At 43.5% G+C, this 14739-nt stretch overlaps 2 protein-coding genes across 6 annotated transcripts in view; one reads left to right on the top strand and one right to left on the bottom strand.

The window, feature by feature from the left end:
• TNNI1 (troponin I1, slow skeletal type) overlaps positions 1–14739 on the top strand; it is a 279093-nt gene that overhangs the window by 153167 nt on the left and 111187 nt on the right. The window lies entirely within an intron of this gene.
• PPP1R12B (protein phosphatase 1 regulatory subunit 12B) overlaps positions 1–14739 on the bottom strand; it is a 127774-nt gene that overhangs the window by 44258 nt on the left and 68777 nt on the right. For all 5 annotated transcript variants that reach the window (XM_076358199.1, XM_076358201.1, XM_076358198.1 and 2 more), the window contains 5 exons: positions 7247–7337; positions 6625–6795; positions 5708–5891; positions 5039–5151; positions 2563–2607 (listed from right to left, as the gene is read on the bottom strand). In XM_076358199.1, coding sequence (XP_076214314.1) covers positions 2563–2607; positions 5039–5151; positions 5708–5891; positions 6625–6795; positions 7247–7337 — 604 coding nt within the window. The remainder of the gene's footprint in view (positions 1–2562; positions 2608–5038; positions 5152–5707; positions 5892–6624; positions 6796–7246; positions 7338–14739) is intronic.

Below are 14739 nucleotides of genomic sequence, written 5' to 3'. Positions count from 1 at the left end.
AAGCTGCTTCCCCAGAGGCTTTTTCCAGCTGAAGTCCTTGTGCCCTTGAACATTTATTCCACAATAAAACTTTGTCTGCTCTTCCAACTTTCCACAATGCATCCAAGCAGTCTGCATCACAAGGAGAAAGGCAGGGTTGGTAGCAAAACACGAAGGTTGCCTGACACATGCTATTACGAGACTGCTCACAGTTGCCTAAAACTCAGCCAAAGCGTCTGGGCTGGTTTCCCACGCTGGTGCTCATAAGTTTCAGCCAAAATAATTCATCCACTTCTGAGAATTAGAACAACATGTATTTGCCCCTTTTTCAAAAATTGCATCTACCTTTCCTTTGCTAAACTCCAGCGCTGCACAGTTTGGAGGAGGGAATTTGAGTAGGGCCTTTTTTGGCTCCCATGAAAATCTTCCTAATATCAGCCAAGATATAAACACTGGAGGAAAAAAACTGCTCATATAAAATCAGGAGAGTCTTTCGGGGTCTGCAACTAAAATGGGACACTTTAGTGTGTTCAAGTTCACAACTCTGATGGTGGCGCCTGCCATTCTAGAATTATTATTATTGATGAATTAATGATTATTAATTGTACTTCCTGCTTGATACTAGAACTGAAAGCAAGTAGCTGCTCCGTGGCTCTTGCCGAGCTGATGGCCAGTTAGCAGGATAGAAATCTCTCTGATTTGGATGTAAAATAAACTGGGGAAGAGTGATCAAGTGACATGATGCAGGAGGCAAGCAGTAAAGAAAACGAACTGGAAACTGGATAAAAACAAGACTGGGAGAACGGGAAAAACAGCACCATCAGAGTGCAAGGAGAGTCTAAACCAGGGTCTAACATACGTCAGGTGTGTAAGAAAACAGGGGAATGTTGCCATAAAGCATGTGTGCAAAGGGCCCAAGGGAACTGAAGGGAAGTTTCTCTGCTATTAGATGGGAACCCACGAGAAAATCGTGGGAAGTATAAGACTAAAGGATTCCTTGCTATTAACTTGGGGAAAAACAGCATCATTAATTGTAAGAGACTCGGTGACCCTGAATTTTTGGGCAGGAACATATGGTGGGTTCTTATGAAATGCAGTTTACCCATTTACAAGAGCAGTGAGGATTGTGCTGAATAGAGTTTTCAGCAATTTTAGGACTAGACTCTAGGAAGCCTCCAAACCTGCAGCCTCAGATACTCCTTTGTCTTAATTTAGCTAATCTGGGACAACTTCCCAGAAGAACAAGACATTCCCAGCAAGTCCAAAACACAACTGCTGGAAACAGTGTCCCTAGTATTATTACTTTTTACACATTACAAAATACCCCCCCTTCAGTCTTACTGTGAGACAGCGGAAATGTCAAAACCATTTTGAGGATGGTAAATGGCTGAATCTTTCACGCAGGGTAAGTGGAAGATTTAACAAAGCTGTGTACCGCTATGAACAGAAACTCCTGTGGGAAGAGCTGGGCTACTCGAAGTAGGTGGTGCTTCCATGGGAAGGAATATCCCACATTTCATGTTGCAAAGTAAGCACTGGGAAAGCAAAGGCTGGCAGTGAAAGATAAGCACGTGCTAAGAGCCATCCCAGCACCATGTGAGTCTCTGGTCCCCACAAGGCTCACCGTGACTTTGCCCCGTTTTGACCGAGTATTGCAGAAAGAAAAACAAAAATATACTCTGAAGAGCATTACTGAAAATTTGCCGCAAAGAACCAGTTAACTTTTCAATAAAATGATGCTTCAGTCACTCTACTGAATTGCAAAGTATGTGGAAAGACTACCGTAAATTCAACATTTTCTGGCAAAGATTAAACATCACGCAAGCAGGCTGACCCCTAAGCAACCTTAAATTTGCTGTTTTTCCCAGGTCTTGCACATCATGCTTTAATAGTTTGGAAATATATTTAGCTTTAACATTGTCAGAGTAAGTCATGTTGTCAGGCTCAAATGTGTTTTAGACAAAGACAGACAAAACCAAAGGAAACCAAGGCAATTTGGAAGGACTCAATAATTATTGTAAAGAAAAGAAAGGGCCAAGGCCTTTGTTGCAAGGATAATGCAACTATTGCAAGAACAGGGGAACAATGAACAGTCTCTGATGTGTTGCTTGCCAAGACAATTTCCCACAAGAAAACAAATCCATGAGGAGACAAGAGTGCAGATTTTAGAAATACAAAACATACTGTCCAAAATAACAGCGTCAGGGTGATTCTGAGACACAAGGTCATGAGCCTTCCTCGGGACACCTGACAGCCACACTCCCCAGCCACGGCAGCTTCTGACCGCGCTCTCAGTAAGGCACTCACCCGGGCTTCTGCTCCAGTCCCTCCAGGTTTAAGAAAGTGCCTATGCAGCTCACGAAGAGCCAACTTTTGAACTTAGGCCAGTCTGTAGATATTCTTTATCTTTCAGACGAGAAATCAGTAAGCAATTTGCTACCCAGAACTACCTCCCCAGTTCGTACTCAGCTCCTGAACAGAGCCTGAACCTCTCGTATAAACAAGAGTAAAGCCATAGAAGACTTCTTGCCACCAACACTCAAGAGCGAAACACCAACTATTTAGACATATGTTTTCACTCACCCGAGTTTCCTTCACTTCCTCATTTCCATCAACTTCATCATCATCCTAGGATGAAAAGCAAACAATATACTTAGGCAGCCTTGGAGACAACAAAATTTTATCACAGAAAGTTAATGTATTGCTTATGATTTGATGTTAAAGCTAAGAACTCTTCTGTTGAAAGAAATGCCTGTCTAGATGCTTTTGGCTGATTATTGGATCAGGTTTGGTAACTTAATGGCCATTTAGAAGATCTTGGTACTGGGCACAGAATTACTCTCTTGAGATAGCTACTGTAATTGAACACTCCTGAAGAGTCGGTAGGAGAAGTATTTCCTTAATATACTTAGGGAACAAATCTGACAGTTGGGAGGACTGCATGTCTGAAATGTTGACATAATATTGACTTTCAAAGAATATCCTCCACTTCAAATAGACTCCAGGAGGAAAGACTAGTTACGCCATTCAGAGGGACCTGGACAAGCTTGAGAAGTGGGCCCATGTGAACCTCATGAGGTTCAACAAGACCAAGAGCAAGGTCCTGCACCTGGGTCAGGGCAACCCCTGACCAATCAATACAGGCTGGGGGATGAAGGGATGGAGAGCAGCCCTGCCGAGAAGGACTTGGCAGTATTGATGGGTGAAAAACTGGGCAGTATTGATGGGTGAAAAACTGGACATGAGCTGGCAATGTGTGCTCGCAGCCCAGAAGGCCAATCATATCCTGGGCTGCATCACAAGCAGTGCAGCCAGCAGGTCGAGGGAGGTGATTCTGCCCCTCTGCTCTGTTCTGGTGAGACCCCCCCTGCAGCACTGCGTCCAGCTCTGGAGCCCTCAGCATAAGAAAGACACGGAGCTGTTGGAGCGGGTCCAGAGGAGGCCACAAAAATGATCAGGGGGATGGAACACCTCTCCCGTGAAGAAAGGCTGAGAGAGTTGGGGTTGTTCAGCCTGGAGAAGAGAAGGCTTCGGGGAGACCTTATTGCAGCCTGTCAGTACTTAAAGGGGGCTTATAAAAAAGATGGCGGCAAACTGTTTAGCAGGGCCTGTTGCTAAGGGGGAATGGCTTTAAACTAAAAGAGGGTAGATTTAGACCAGATAGAAGGAAGAAATGTTTTACGCTGAGGGTGGTGAAGCACTGGCACAGCTTGCCCAGAGAGGTGGTGGATGCCCCATCCCTGGAGACATTCAAGGTCAGGTTGGACGGGGCTCTGAGTGACCTGATCTAGTTGAAGATGTCCCTGCTCATTGCAGGGGAGTTGGACTAGATGACCTTTAGAGGTCCCTTCGAACCCAAACCATTCTGATTCTATTCCAGATAGCTCGCACTTACGCAGCCTCTCTGTAACCCACTGCCTCTTTGTAACAGCTCCAGGATTTCATGGAGCAATGGTAAACTACATCATGGCATCACATCTGACTCTGTATTGAACTCAAGGTATTTCAGAAGTTGTAGCTGCAGTTTCATATAGAGAAAATGGGAAAATGAACTAAAACTCTGAGAAGTGATTTGCCTTCTGCTCTGAAGCTAGTAATATTGCTACGATGATCCAGTAGACAACTGGGCAAGCTGTAAAGCATTTAACTAAAAAAACAGTAAGGAAAAAAAAAATCACACTTGGCATGCAAGTGAAAAAAATGTAAGAATCATTTGAAAATAAGAAAAAGGGGGTGTTCGCAACAAGTTTTTCAAGAGAAATTCTGAGGTTTCCAGCAGGGCCCTGTTCAACTTGTCTGTAATTCCAAATATTCAACATATCTACTGTTGCCACAGGGAAGACCACTGGGGTTTTTTTCCATTGTATTGCACAGGAAACCTCTACCCCTGAGGTGTATGAGGAAGGCTACGTGTCCATAGCTGGACTAGAATTGTTGCAGACTTCTTAATCATGATTTCATAATACTTACTCTCCTGCTGAAAAAGGTGATCTATTTTCCTACCTGACTCTCTAACCAAGGTTTGGAGGGCTGGATTTCTTCCCTCAGACTGAAGAAATCCTTTTGAAACCAGGACTAAGGGAAACAACCACGACACAGACAGTTCTTCTGCATTTATGCTGTGTGTATTCTCTGGTGCTGGTCAGGGGATCCAGACACAGGTTTTATTCCTCATTGTCTTCCTTTTAGGGGGCCTAAAGCGTAGCCAAATTTGGGCTCAGAGGAATCTGAAAATACTTCCAGTGGCTCGTGACCTCCTTCTTCCAAAGAAACTAGACTTCTAATCTCTCTTCTCCCATGTGGGCTCTTTCACAACTGTGCAAGGATCATACTGATTTATGGCTCAAGAACAGGTTTCCCAGAGCCTGCTGCTTGGGTTTTACAGGGGCCAAATGGGGATGTGATTCCTTTGGAAGTGCCAGTCTGGAATAGAGTTGGAGAGGGAAGGACTAATGGGAAATCAACTGACTTGGAAAAAAATCTGAAGCTTGGAATTGGAAGGAAATTCACCCTGAATATGAAAGAATGAGTTTCTCTTCGCTAAGGAACTCAAACTTACATCTTTTGTCGAGAAAATGATGCCGGTGCCTCTTCGCCTCTCTTTTGGCCGCCGCCTCTCTCGGATTGACTGTTTGTTCGGAGATCTGTCATCTAAATCCTGATCTTCGCACTCTGGCCAAGCAAAGAAAGACTGCTTTGGTTTCAGTGATTTACATCTGTGCTTTTGCTAAGGTACTGGGGTTCTTTTCAAGCTGATCAAGGTCATCTTGGCTTGTGTTATATTACAAAGGAGTTATTAAACCAAATGAAATGGAATCTCAGTGCCCTACTACATCTGGTTACTCACACTCCTTATCAGAGCCCAGAGAGGTTACCTTGGCTCTCAGCTCTCCCCAAATCATCCCGACCTACTCCTGAGGACAAACTGTACTAGGGGAATTGCTCCCCCCAAGCTCTAAGATCTAAAGGCTCCATGGATTACTATCTCTTTTACTTATCCAAAATGGAAAACATCCTTTTATCCCTCCCTGTTACAAGCAATAGCCTGTATCCTACATTAGGATTTTCATTTAAACAAGTAACATTTGTTTTGTGAGGTGGCAGCTCCCCATACCACTCCCCTGAGAATAACAAGTAAACTTATTCTCTCTGTCTGTACACATTGGAAGTTCTAAAACTCATGAAAATCCCTGAGCTTTGACTATTCTTCATTCTCCTGGGTACATACCATTTTTCTCCATCTCGGTGGCTGCACCTCTGAAGTCTGCTGGATTCACAGAGTCAAGACCTAGATACTTATTTGTTCGAGTCAGGTACGAACTTGTATAAAGGAGAGGTGCTGACGTCGAAGGAGATACAGGTGTCGTATGTTTGTCTGGTTGTACTGGGCACCTTAATCGCCGATAGACAGTCTATAAACAAAGAACCATGACAAAAAGTTAGTAGAATGCAGAGGAACTAGCAGATTTGGGATTTCAGGGAACTGGGTAATCTTTTAGAATGTAACGTTTTCTTCACTGCTGCTGGAAGTGATCACCTCCCTCTGCCAGATCAGGTTCATTACATCAGACTGGGATGAATGTTAAAAGCATCGTACAGCTACAATGTGAGAGCACCTTCCCATCGCTGGGAAGTCTGGGATCAATCTCTTTGTCCCTACAGCCAATGGCAGGACAAACAATTTATCTGATAGAAACGGATGATTTAGAGTAAGAAAACAGAAATGATGGTAGGGGGAGAAAACTGGTCTCTTTAGTTTTCCATTACACACAGAACATCTGTGGAAAAATGTGAACACAAAGCCTGAGTCCAGCCTGCACAGCAAGGACGGATCCAGGCCACATTTCTATCTTTCGCCTTTTCATTCCACTTTCTGTGATTTACACAGTTTTATTTTCTGGCAAGAGACAGAAAAGTGAAATTCCCAGCGGAGAGCAAAGGAACAGCTAACCTCTAACACCTACATACCCACATCCCTCGTGCAGATCGCTGAGGTGAGGTACTACTCCTCAGTATTACTTCTTTCCAGCAAGTCTGCCCCCCTTAAAATAAACAGACATCCCCAAAAGAATTTCTCCTGATCTCAGCTATCCTGAATGGTTTCATTAACTCTGAAACAATGAGAAGTGAGGCCAGGCGGATCACCTCCTCATCTGTATTTCTGCTCCACCGTGAACGGGTCTCCTGCCTCTCACTGCTGTCCTCAGCAGGCTCAGTGCTCTCAGCTTTCTCGCTTTGCTGTTCCTGAGCTTGCCGCTCTGCCCGAGACCGGCTGAAGGTTCGCTCTGCTTCCTGAAGGTCTGTCAGTGTCACACCCTGGAGAGAAAGTAAGAGAGAAAACTTCTAAATTTATGCAACTAGATTTCAAGTCTTCCAGGTCAGTTTAAAATGCCCAGCAGGCTTATACCTGGGCAGGCTAATGTTTCATCTTTATGCTAACGGAAAGAAAAGAATTCTGTTGCCTTTAACACATTTCTCAGTGTACCTACCTAATCACTGACTCAAAGCAACCCAAATATACATGATCAAGCTACAAACTAAAGGGCAGGTATACTGCAGAAATGAGAACTTTGAAATCTAACTCGTGTGTGCTCAGGGGAGTATTTTGCAATAACTGTTTGCAGGAACTTTTGCCAGAACCTCTCCAACACAGTGAGGGCAGACAAGCCCCTCGTCCTAAGTAGTAACGTAAGAGCAGAAGAAGATCTTGCCTCTTTATACATTGGTTTTCATCCTACACACGAACATGAGCATTTCCATTCTTTACCTGTGTAGACCTGCGAGTCTGCCGGGCCTGCCTGGATCGTGCCTTCCTCAGCGATTCTGCTTCCTCATCCCGCACCGGAGTCAGATATGACCTGAAAAAAAAGGGCAGAAGAGGTTAAAATAAAAACAGATGCTCTGCCTTCCTGTCTCTGCGAGCTCCAGAACTGAGATATTATTCTCTTTCATATGGACAAAAATCATTTTAGCTCCATCTACCAAGACTACTGTCATCATCTGCTTTGGGACAACTGTCCTATGAGCATACGATACACAAACGCTCACTTTACGTTCTCCGTAGAGTCTCTAAATAAAGTCTTTAGTATCAGACAAGTTCTGTTAAAAAAGGTGCAACTATTTAGTGTATTATTTACCCCATTCCATGTCTTATTGCATCATTAGGAAAAAACACAAAACACCAAACCACCTCTCATTCAGATAAAGATCTCAAGAACAGAAATCCTGCACTGGCACATTCCTCAGACCCTCCTTCCTGTCATTATATTCATGATCATATTCCTGCAATCTGCTGTCTTCATCAATATGAAATCCATCATGCTAGAAACAGGCTGAACTGCGGGCGTCTTATAAAAACAAAACACCTTGAAAAAAGCTATGAAATTAAAGAAACGACCTTCACACACCGGAGTAAACCGAGTCCCTTAATACTGAAAAACACATAGTTAAAATACAGAGCTGGTCACCACTAGATTTCATTAAACTGTGGAGATTTCAAAATAATTATTCACATGAAAATATATAAACTGAACTCTCTGCACTGGCATTCACTGTGGACAAACTGGAGAGGAATTTGGCAGTGCTCCCGCAGAGTCAGGGATCGCACAGCAGTAAGCCCGATTTCCATATCGGTGGAGTGGCTTCCATCTTAGGAAAGATTAGTTAGATTGGACTCTTCAGCCTGGTTAATAGGGAATGATTATTAAAACTGTCTCACCGTACAAGGATGAGGGTGCCTGAAATGCAATGTTCTTTTGTAGGTCTATCACTGCCACAGGTTAACAGAGTATCAAAGATCTAGGTAAGTTCAAAGAATAATTAGCCAAGTGAGGGACTAAGATCTATCAAGGACTATGCTTACTTTGTCCTTGGGCTTTTTTCCTGGTTCTCTACTACAGACCACTTTCACGAAAAAGGTAATGGGCTGAACAGATTTTGCATCTGATCCAGTAAGTTAAGACATTTATCAAAGTTTACTAACTTTGCTGCACTATGACAAAACCTCAAAGAATCACAAACCCCGGATCATTCTAAAACCACGATGGCTTTTATCCACCTTCACGATCTTGTGTTCAGCGCTGATTTAGGTGTGCAGCCAAACACAGACTGACCTCCAGCGCTCAGAGACACGTCACTTAACAGGGGGTTCCTCAGACTGTTTGGAGGCACATCCACAGGAACTAGTCACCTCGCACTTCAAGGGTTGGTGGGGCACACATGAGAGGCTTCTCACCCAAAACCGGTGTAAGTATTTGACCCAATAAATCATGCCCCGAACTCCCCTGATCTCCAAAGACTACAAGGAGAGTGCGAAGGATCGATCGTCCATGCTGGATGTCCGCACTGCAGACTTCTGGAGGAGATGAATCATGCTCTGGGAGCTGGCTACAATGGAGATGTCTACATCCGAGCTGGCCAGGCTCACTGAATTGCACTTCCAGGGTGCAATTTATCACCTTCAGAAAGAGCCTCCAGCACAGATCATGCATTGCAGAGGAGCTCATTGCTTCCCATTGATTATCCAGACAGACACGCTAGCTGTGATGGATACGCCAACACGGGAAGCACCTAAAATTCAGAGGGATGATTGCCTCCCAAGAATTCGCTGTTTCATGAACAAAAAAAAAGCTGCTGTTTGATGAATGAAAGCTGTGCAACTCCTAATTTTGCAGACAAGTAGTTCTCTTCTGCTCTCCTTTATGCAGTGCATATGTGCTACCCAGGTAATGGCACATTAAGGAAACAATAAGCATTTTCTGCAGCTTTTGACACAAGTAGAATAGCTGCTATTTGCCCAGGATCCAGAAGTAATAAGCCACCTAGAGGAAGAATGCATTTGAAAAATATACTGCAAATTAAGTTCAGAGCAGTAGTTAAAAAAAAAGTTCTGAAACATATAAACCAAGTAAATTCATAGCTAAGTAAGGTGGACAGTTTACTGCAACAGCTTTGAATCTGTGGAATTTACGTCTCATACTCTGCCATGAGGACACAGGCGTGTAGGAGCTACATACACATGACAGGAGCAAGAGGAAAGATGAGTCCTGCCTTTGCCCAAGGAGGAATTCAGCTCATACAACAGCACGTATGCAGTGGGCCACACCGTGCTTGTTCAGGAACACTCCTGGTACGTGTGAGCAACACGAGGTCACGCTTACGGCAGCTGAAGCACTTTTGCACACAATAAAACAATACCGAACTCCCTGCCACAGGACGTGAGAGAGGACAAAACAGATTTTCAAAGTAGTTTCAAAAATGGTTAGGCAAATCCATGGAGAACAGGTCAGCATCAGCTACTAAACAGTAGGCTGGGCACGCTGCTGCTGAGCCGTGAGGAGGGCTTTGCGGCAGGGTCAGAAGAGGCAGGTTTGCAGGAGCACAGCAAGGCTGCAGGATTTCCCTCGTTTCAGTGTTTAGCTACAGCTTTGCGTATAGGAGCATACAGATACAGCAAGAGAAAAACCATTTTGTGTCTCTTACCTCGTCATCCTCCCAGACTTTTTTCTTCTGCTCTCCCAGAATTTATATAAAAATAGGAATATGTTAAAACATCAGTTTTGGGTGTCCAACCTGTAACAGTGCCTTAATCTTCAGACAAGCACATTTTGCAAGTCAGAATGGCTCAGTTTGGGCTGCAGCCTTTATTGATTGCTAACTTTTGCTTTCTTTCCATTTACACAATTCCCCACTTCTTGGAGCTCACCCAAATCCATTTTACAAGCATAAGATAACTGAATTTTCTGAAACAAGTCGGCAGAGCCGCTGCACAGTGACATAGCTGGTTTCTCCGAGTAAGCAGCTACAGCCTTTTCCTGGTGATGAAGGAAGGTGGCCATGCTGTAAGTATTTCAAATGCAAACAGCAGACACCATACCTGCTGGCAATTCAACCACGTTTTTGCTCTACTTGGTGTTTTTTTGTGTTTTGTTTTTTCTTTGGGGGAGGGAGGGAGGCTAAAGACAGATTTTACGATTTTAGGTGATGCTTCACTTTGCTTACAAGCTGAATTTTAAGAGACCTGAGTGTGCTAAATGGGATGGAAGAAAGAAAGAGAGAACAAATGCACCGAAAGGAGATAGCAAGTCTGATGCAGCCACAAAGCAAGGCTGGGCTGGATGACAGAGGGAGAGCAATACACTGCTCTCCAAAGCAGAAAAATTGCAGATCACAGCAAGCTGCAGGGGATAGACAGCAAATGGGGTACGAGGCGGTCTGTAAACAATCCACAGAGTTTTTAATTACGTTTTCAAGAAACACATTGCTTGCTGAAGTGCAGTATCTGTGTAATCCTATTAATTCAAGCAAGTATCACATGATCTAGGCAGATCTTCAAAGAAATGGTCCTATGGGTTGTATTTTCTTGCAATAAGCTTTCTCTGAGATACATGAAATAAGAGCAGCCATCATGCCAAGTTCAAGGCACGCATAAAGCAGAACAGATTTTTCCCAGAGTTTTGGTTGCAAGTACAAGCAGCAGAATATAAATTGTTAGAGATGCGCACGTGAGAGTCAGCAAAAACACTGCAGAAGTTTATAGTTCCCAGAGACAGAGACAAGTGTGTCCTGCTGCCGCAAGAGAGCTACAAGCTTTTGATTTGTGCATTAGCTAGAAAGAAGCTGGGTACTGAATGATGAATCTGGCTTCCACTTAATTCTTCCTATTTTCAAGAAAACACCTATTTTCTCTGTTAACTCTTTTAATCAGGACAGTGCAACACAAAGATAGATCCCAACTGCTCATCACCATCTCAAGGCAAAAGGAGCTGCAATAAAATACTCATAGAAGGGGAGATTCAAAACAGGGCAATAGTAAGCCTGGATATACAAGCTGGTAAACCAAGAATACAAGAGCAAATCTGTATGTTAGAGAACCTGTGCCAGAGACAAAAAAAAACCCCATACTGTGGAGAGAAACCCCTCCCAAGTAAAGGGTAAATGATGCAGAAAAAGAAATGACAACCTCCTGTTAATTGGTGCACAGATAGCAAGAACAGATGATGAATTTCTCCAAGAAACATAGAAGCTTCTGATAATCTTTTTACAAGGCTGGGCTCCCTCCTTTCCTTCCTGAACTCCTTCAAGCACTTACAGATGGAAGCATTTGTGGCAAACACCATCTACCACCACGTAGAGTCCTTTGGCAGAACAACATCACCCAGTCCCAGAGGGAACACCAAGAGTCTGTAAAACTTGCTGAAGTTTTACGTTTTCACACTTCAGTGACCCAGCACTTGGAAAGCACTCGCCTAAGAGACACTCACCTACGTGCGTCAAAACTTGGCAACAAATTTGGAAGCTAAACGTTCATTAAATGCTAGAGCTGCCCTTTTGTCAAAGCGGATTCAAGGCATTTCATCTTGCTGTCAGCACACCAAAAATGGAGATGCACACCCCCATGAGTTGTAGTGGGCCACGATGGGATTCCCCCCATCTCCATCAGGTCCTTCTCCAACAAACCCACGTTCCCGTAGCAAGCGCAGTAAGAATACAAGTTGGCAGACAGAAACTACAGGGCGTGTGGTCTTTGCAAATGCAGCACTGTTGGTCGTGAACTGGGGAGCTGCTTGATGCGGCTCTTCTAGAGAAAAGCTTGCCGTGGGCAGGCGCTGTTCTGCTGGCCCTCTCTGACTCCTCTCATCTCAGCCCAAATTCTCTTTCTAGTTTAGGAGTGACTCTGAACTACACTCACTAGACTAGAAACTATAGTGACAGTTTTCTTGGAAGCCAGGACAAACTTTTGGTTCTTCCAGCTCTGGATAATAACTTTTCTTAAGAGTACAATGTCACTATTCCAAACAGTGCAGTAATTTCAAAAATCCTCATCGTACATCGCTCTCTCTCTCTCATACATACATATATACACACATAAATATACACACACACACTGAAAAAAGGAAAACAGAAAAAAACCAGCAAAAGCCTCAAGTACTGATACTGTTCCCCTGGAAGCAACTGGAAAAGTACAGCATCCCAGCGATGCATTCCTACAAACTGGAAATTTGCCATTGGCTAAGAAACTATCTATCTATAAGCTGGGGGAGGGAAGAGAAGCAAGCACAAGTTTTGCAGGCAACAATGATGACAGCAGTTCCCAAAATACAATTCCTTAAGTTAGATAATAAAGTATGTACCCAGCAGCAAGTCAATCGTTTACAATTACATGGAAACAGTCAGAAAAAGAACCTTTCCTGCTCTCTCATCCAAGCAAGCAACAGGTTTCAGTTCTTCACTGTATTTATCCCTGTGCTAACGTGTTCTACACATCAGCCCACCACAACTGAAGATACTCATTAGAGAAATTGCCATGAAAAGCTGCTGACTGTAATTTGAAAAGACCATTCAACAGGCAGGAGGAGAAGGAGAACACGTCAGACTCTGCAAGTGTTGGAGCTGGGAATGAGGGAAGAGACAGCCGGACAATGCCGAGTTATTTAATAAGCTGAGGACAGAGGGATAACAAGATTTCAGGATCATGCTTTTAAAGCATTTCACAGCTGGGTCAAAAAGGCTCAGCTGAGTAGTCGCCATTTTCAGACCTTTGCTTTTCTCTCTCAAGTTAGTTCTGGCTGTTGTGAGCTGTCATTGTGTTTCAATCTGGACTGTGAATTCTCAACTCACAAAAGCTTAAATGTCTGAATTTCAATCATCTGTTTACAGTATGATTAGCAGGTTAACAAGCAGAAGATGAAATTCTTTATTTGCAACAGCTTTGCTTTGCTCAACATGTGCAGGTGCTGATCCGAGAGATTAAGTGACTTGTGATCTTTGTCACTTGTTAATCAAAACAACAAGTACCCTTTATCCCTCCTCAAAACTTATGCTTTGATGTGATGCTTACAATGGGTTGAGGTTACATGTATGGCAGCTGATGCTCTAAGAATACTTCCTACCATACAGTTCTTGATGATTTTGCGTGTGCTTTCCCATCTGCCCATGTTCATCTCTTTGTATGCCCTTCAGAAAGCAGAGCTGCTTCTTTTGCGCTGTATTCCTACAGCAGCTAGCTCAATGCACGTCCTCTGCAGGCTGGACTACTGCAATACGAAGAAGTGAGTAGTGCTCTAATTGCAGACCCAGGTGGGAACGCAGCCCTGCTCACTCTCAGCCCCAGGTGCTCTGTATTTCCTCTGCCAGAATATGAAAATACAGCATTGGTACCTACTGAGAACTCAAAGCCTGGGCTGGGGGAGACAGAACATAGATTGGAAGCTTTTAAATTATCAATGCTATCCCTTTGCATTAATTAATGCCACTCAACACCATGTTAAAAAGTGAAAAGGCAACAAACATCACAGTGATCACATTCCTTAAACTGGCTACCTTGTCTGGAGAAGGCTTGCTGTTGCTGTAGAACCTAGACCTTTAAAGTTCTTCCAGAAAAAGGGAAAATGTACTTGTTTAAAACCAAAAAAACAATCCAGGAAATTTTTCTGCAAAAGAAAAGCAGAGTGTGCTGCAAACACAAAACAAAGCAAGCCAGCAACACCTTTTCCCTACCGAACTTCCCCTTAGTTATTGAATGCATTAGTTGTGACCACCACAGGTGCAAAGCTTTCCAGGCTGGAATATTCTGAAATTGGTTTGCGTTCAGCATAGGACATTAGGTGTCAATATACAACGCTGAGCAGTTTGTCACTGTGTCATTGAACAACGTGCACTACTGTCTGCAGTCCTCAGAAGCTGGATCTTTGCATTAAAAAAATTGCTGCATGAAACAGAGCGGGATGAAACTCCATCTCCTGCCAGCTGATGAATGAAATGAAGGCAAAGATGCGAGTGTCCTGCCTCCCTCACTATTTCTCTTTCTCATTTTCAAGTGAGTGACAAGTCAGACAATACAATTTGACATTTTAAACAACCTCAAGCAGACCTATTACAGCTTTCCCAAAAGCTAGTTTACACAGTCTGAAACAAGGCAGGAAATCCCCGAAATATAAAAAAAATTCACTCGGCAAAAATATGAATATTTGGGAAATTGCCTTTTGCAACTAAAAAAAAAACCCAAAACTTGATGGTGATAAATAAGATTCAGCTGCTGAACTAGATAAACCATAGGAGAAATGCTCACTTGGCAAGTACCTCCAAGCAGCCTTCGACCGCCACCTCGTGGAAGCAGCCACCGAACAGATGCCCGAGCCCTTTCAAGGAAGACGATCATCAATCAGCCCCAGCTGAATTACAGAAAACATCACCGAATATTAATAACGTATGAGAGATTTCCATTTCCTACTGAGCTCAGACTGCGATTTCTTAGCATGT

This window comes from Aptenodytes patagonicus, chromosome 22 (genome assembly GCF_965638725.1).
Source record: "Aptenodytes patagonicus chromosome 22, bAptPat1.pri.cur, whole genome shotgun sequence".
Taxonomy (NCBI): domain Eukaryota; kingdom Metazoa; phylum Chordata; class Aves; order Sphenisciformes; family Spheniscidae; genus Aptenodytes; species Aptenodytes patagonicus.
This window is presented reverse-complemented; position numbering and strand designations above follow the sequence as displayed.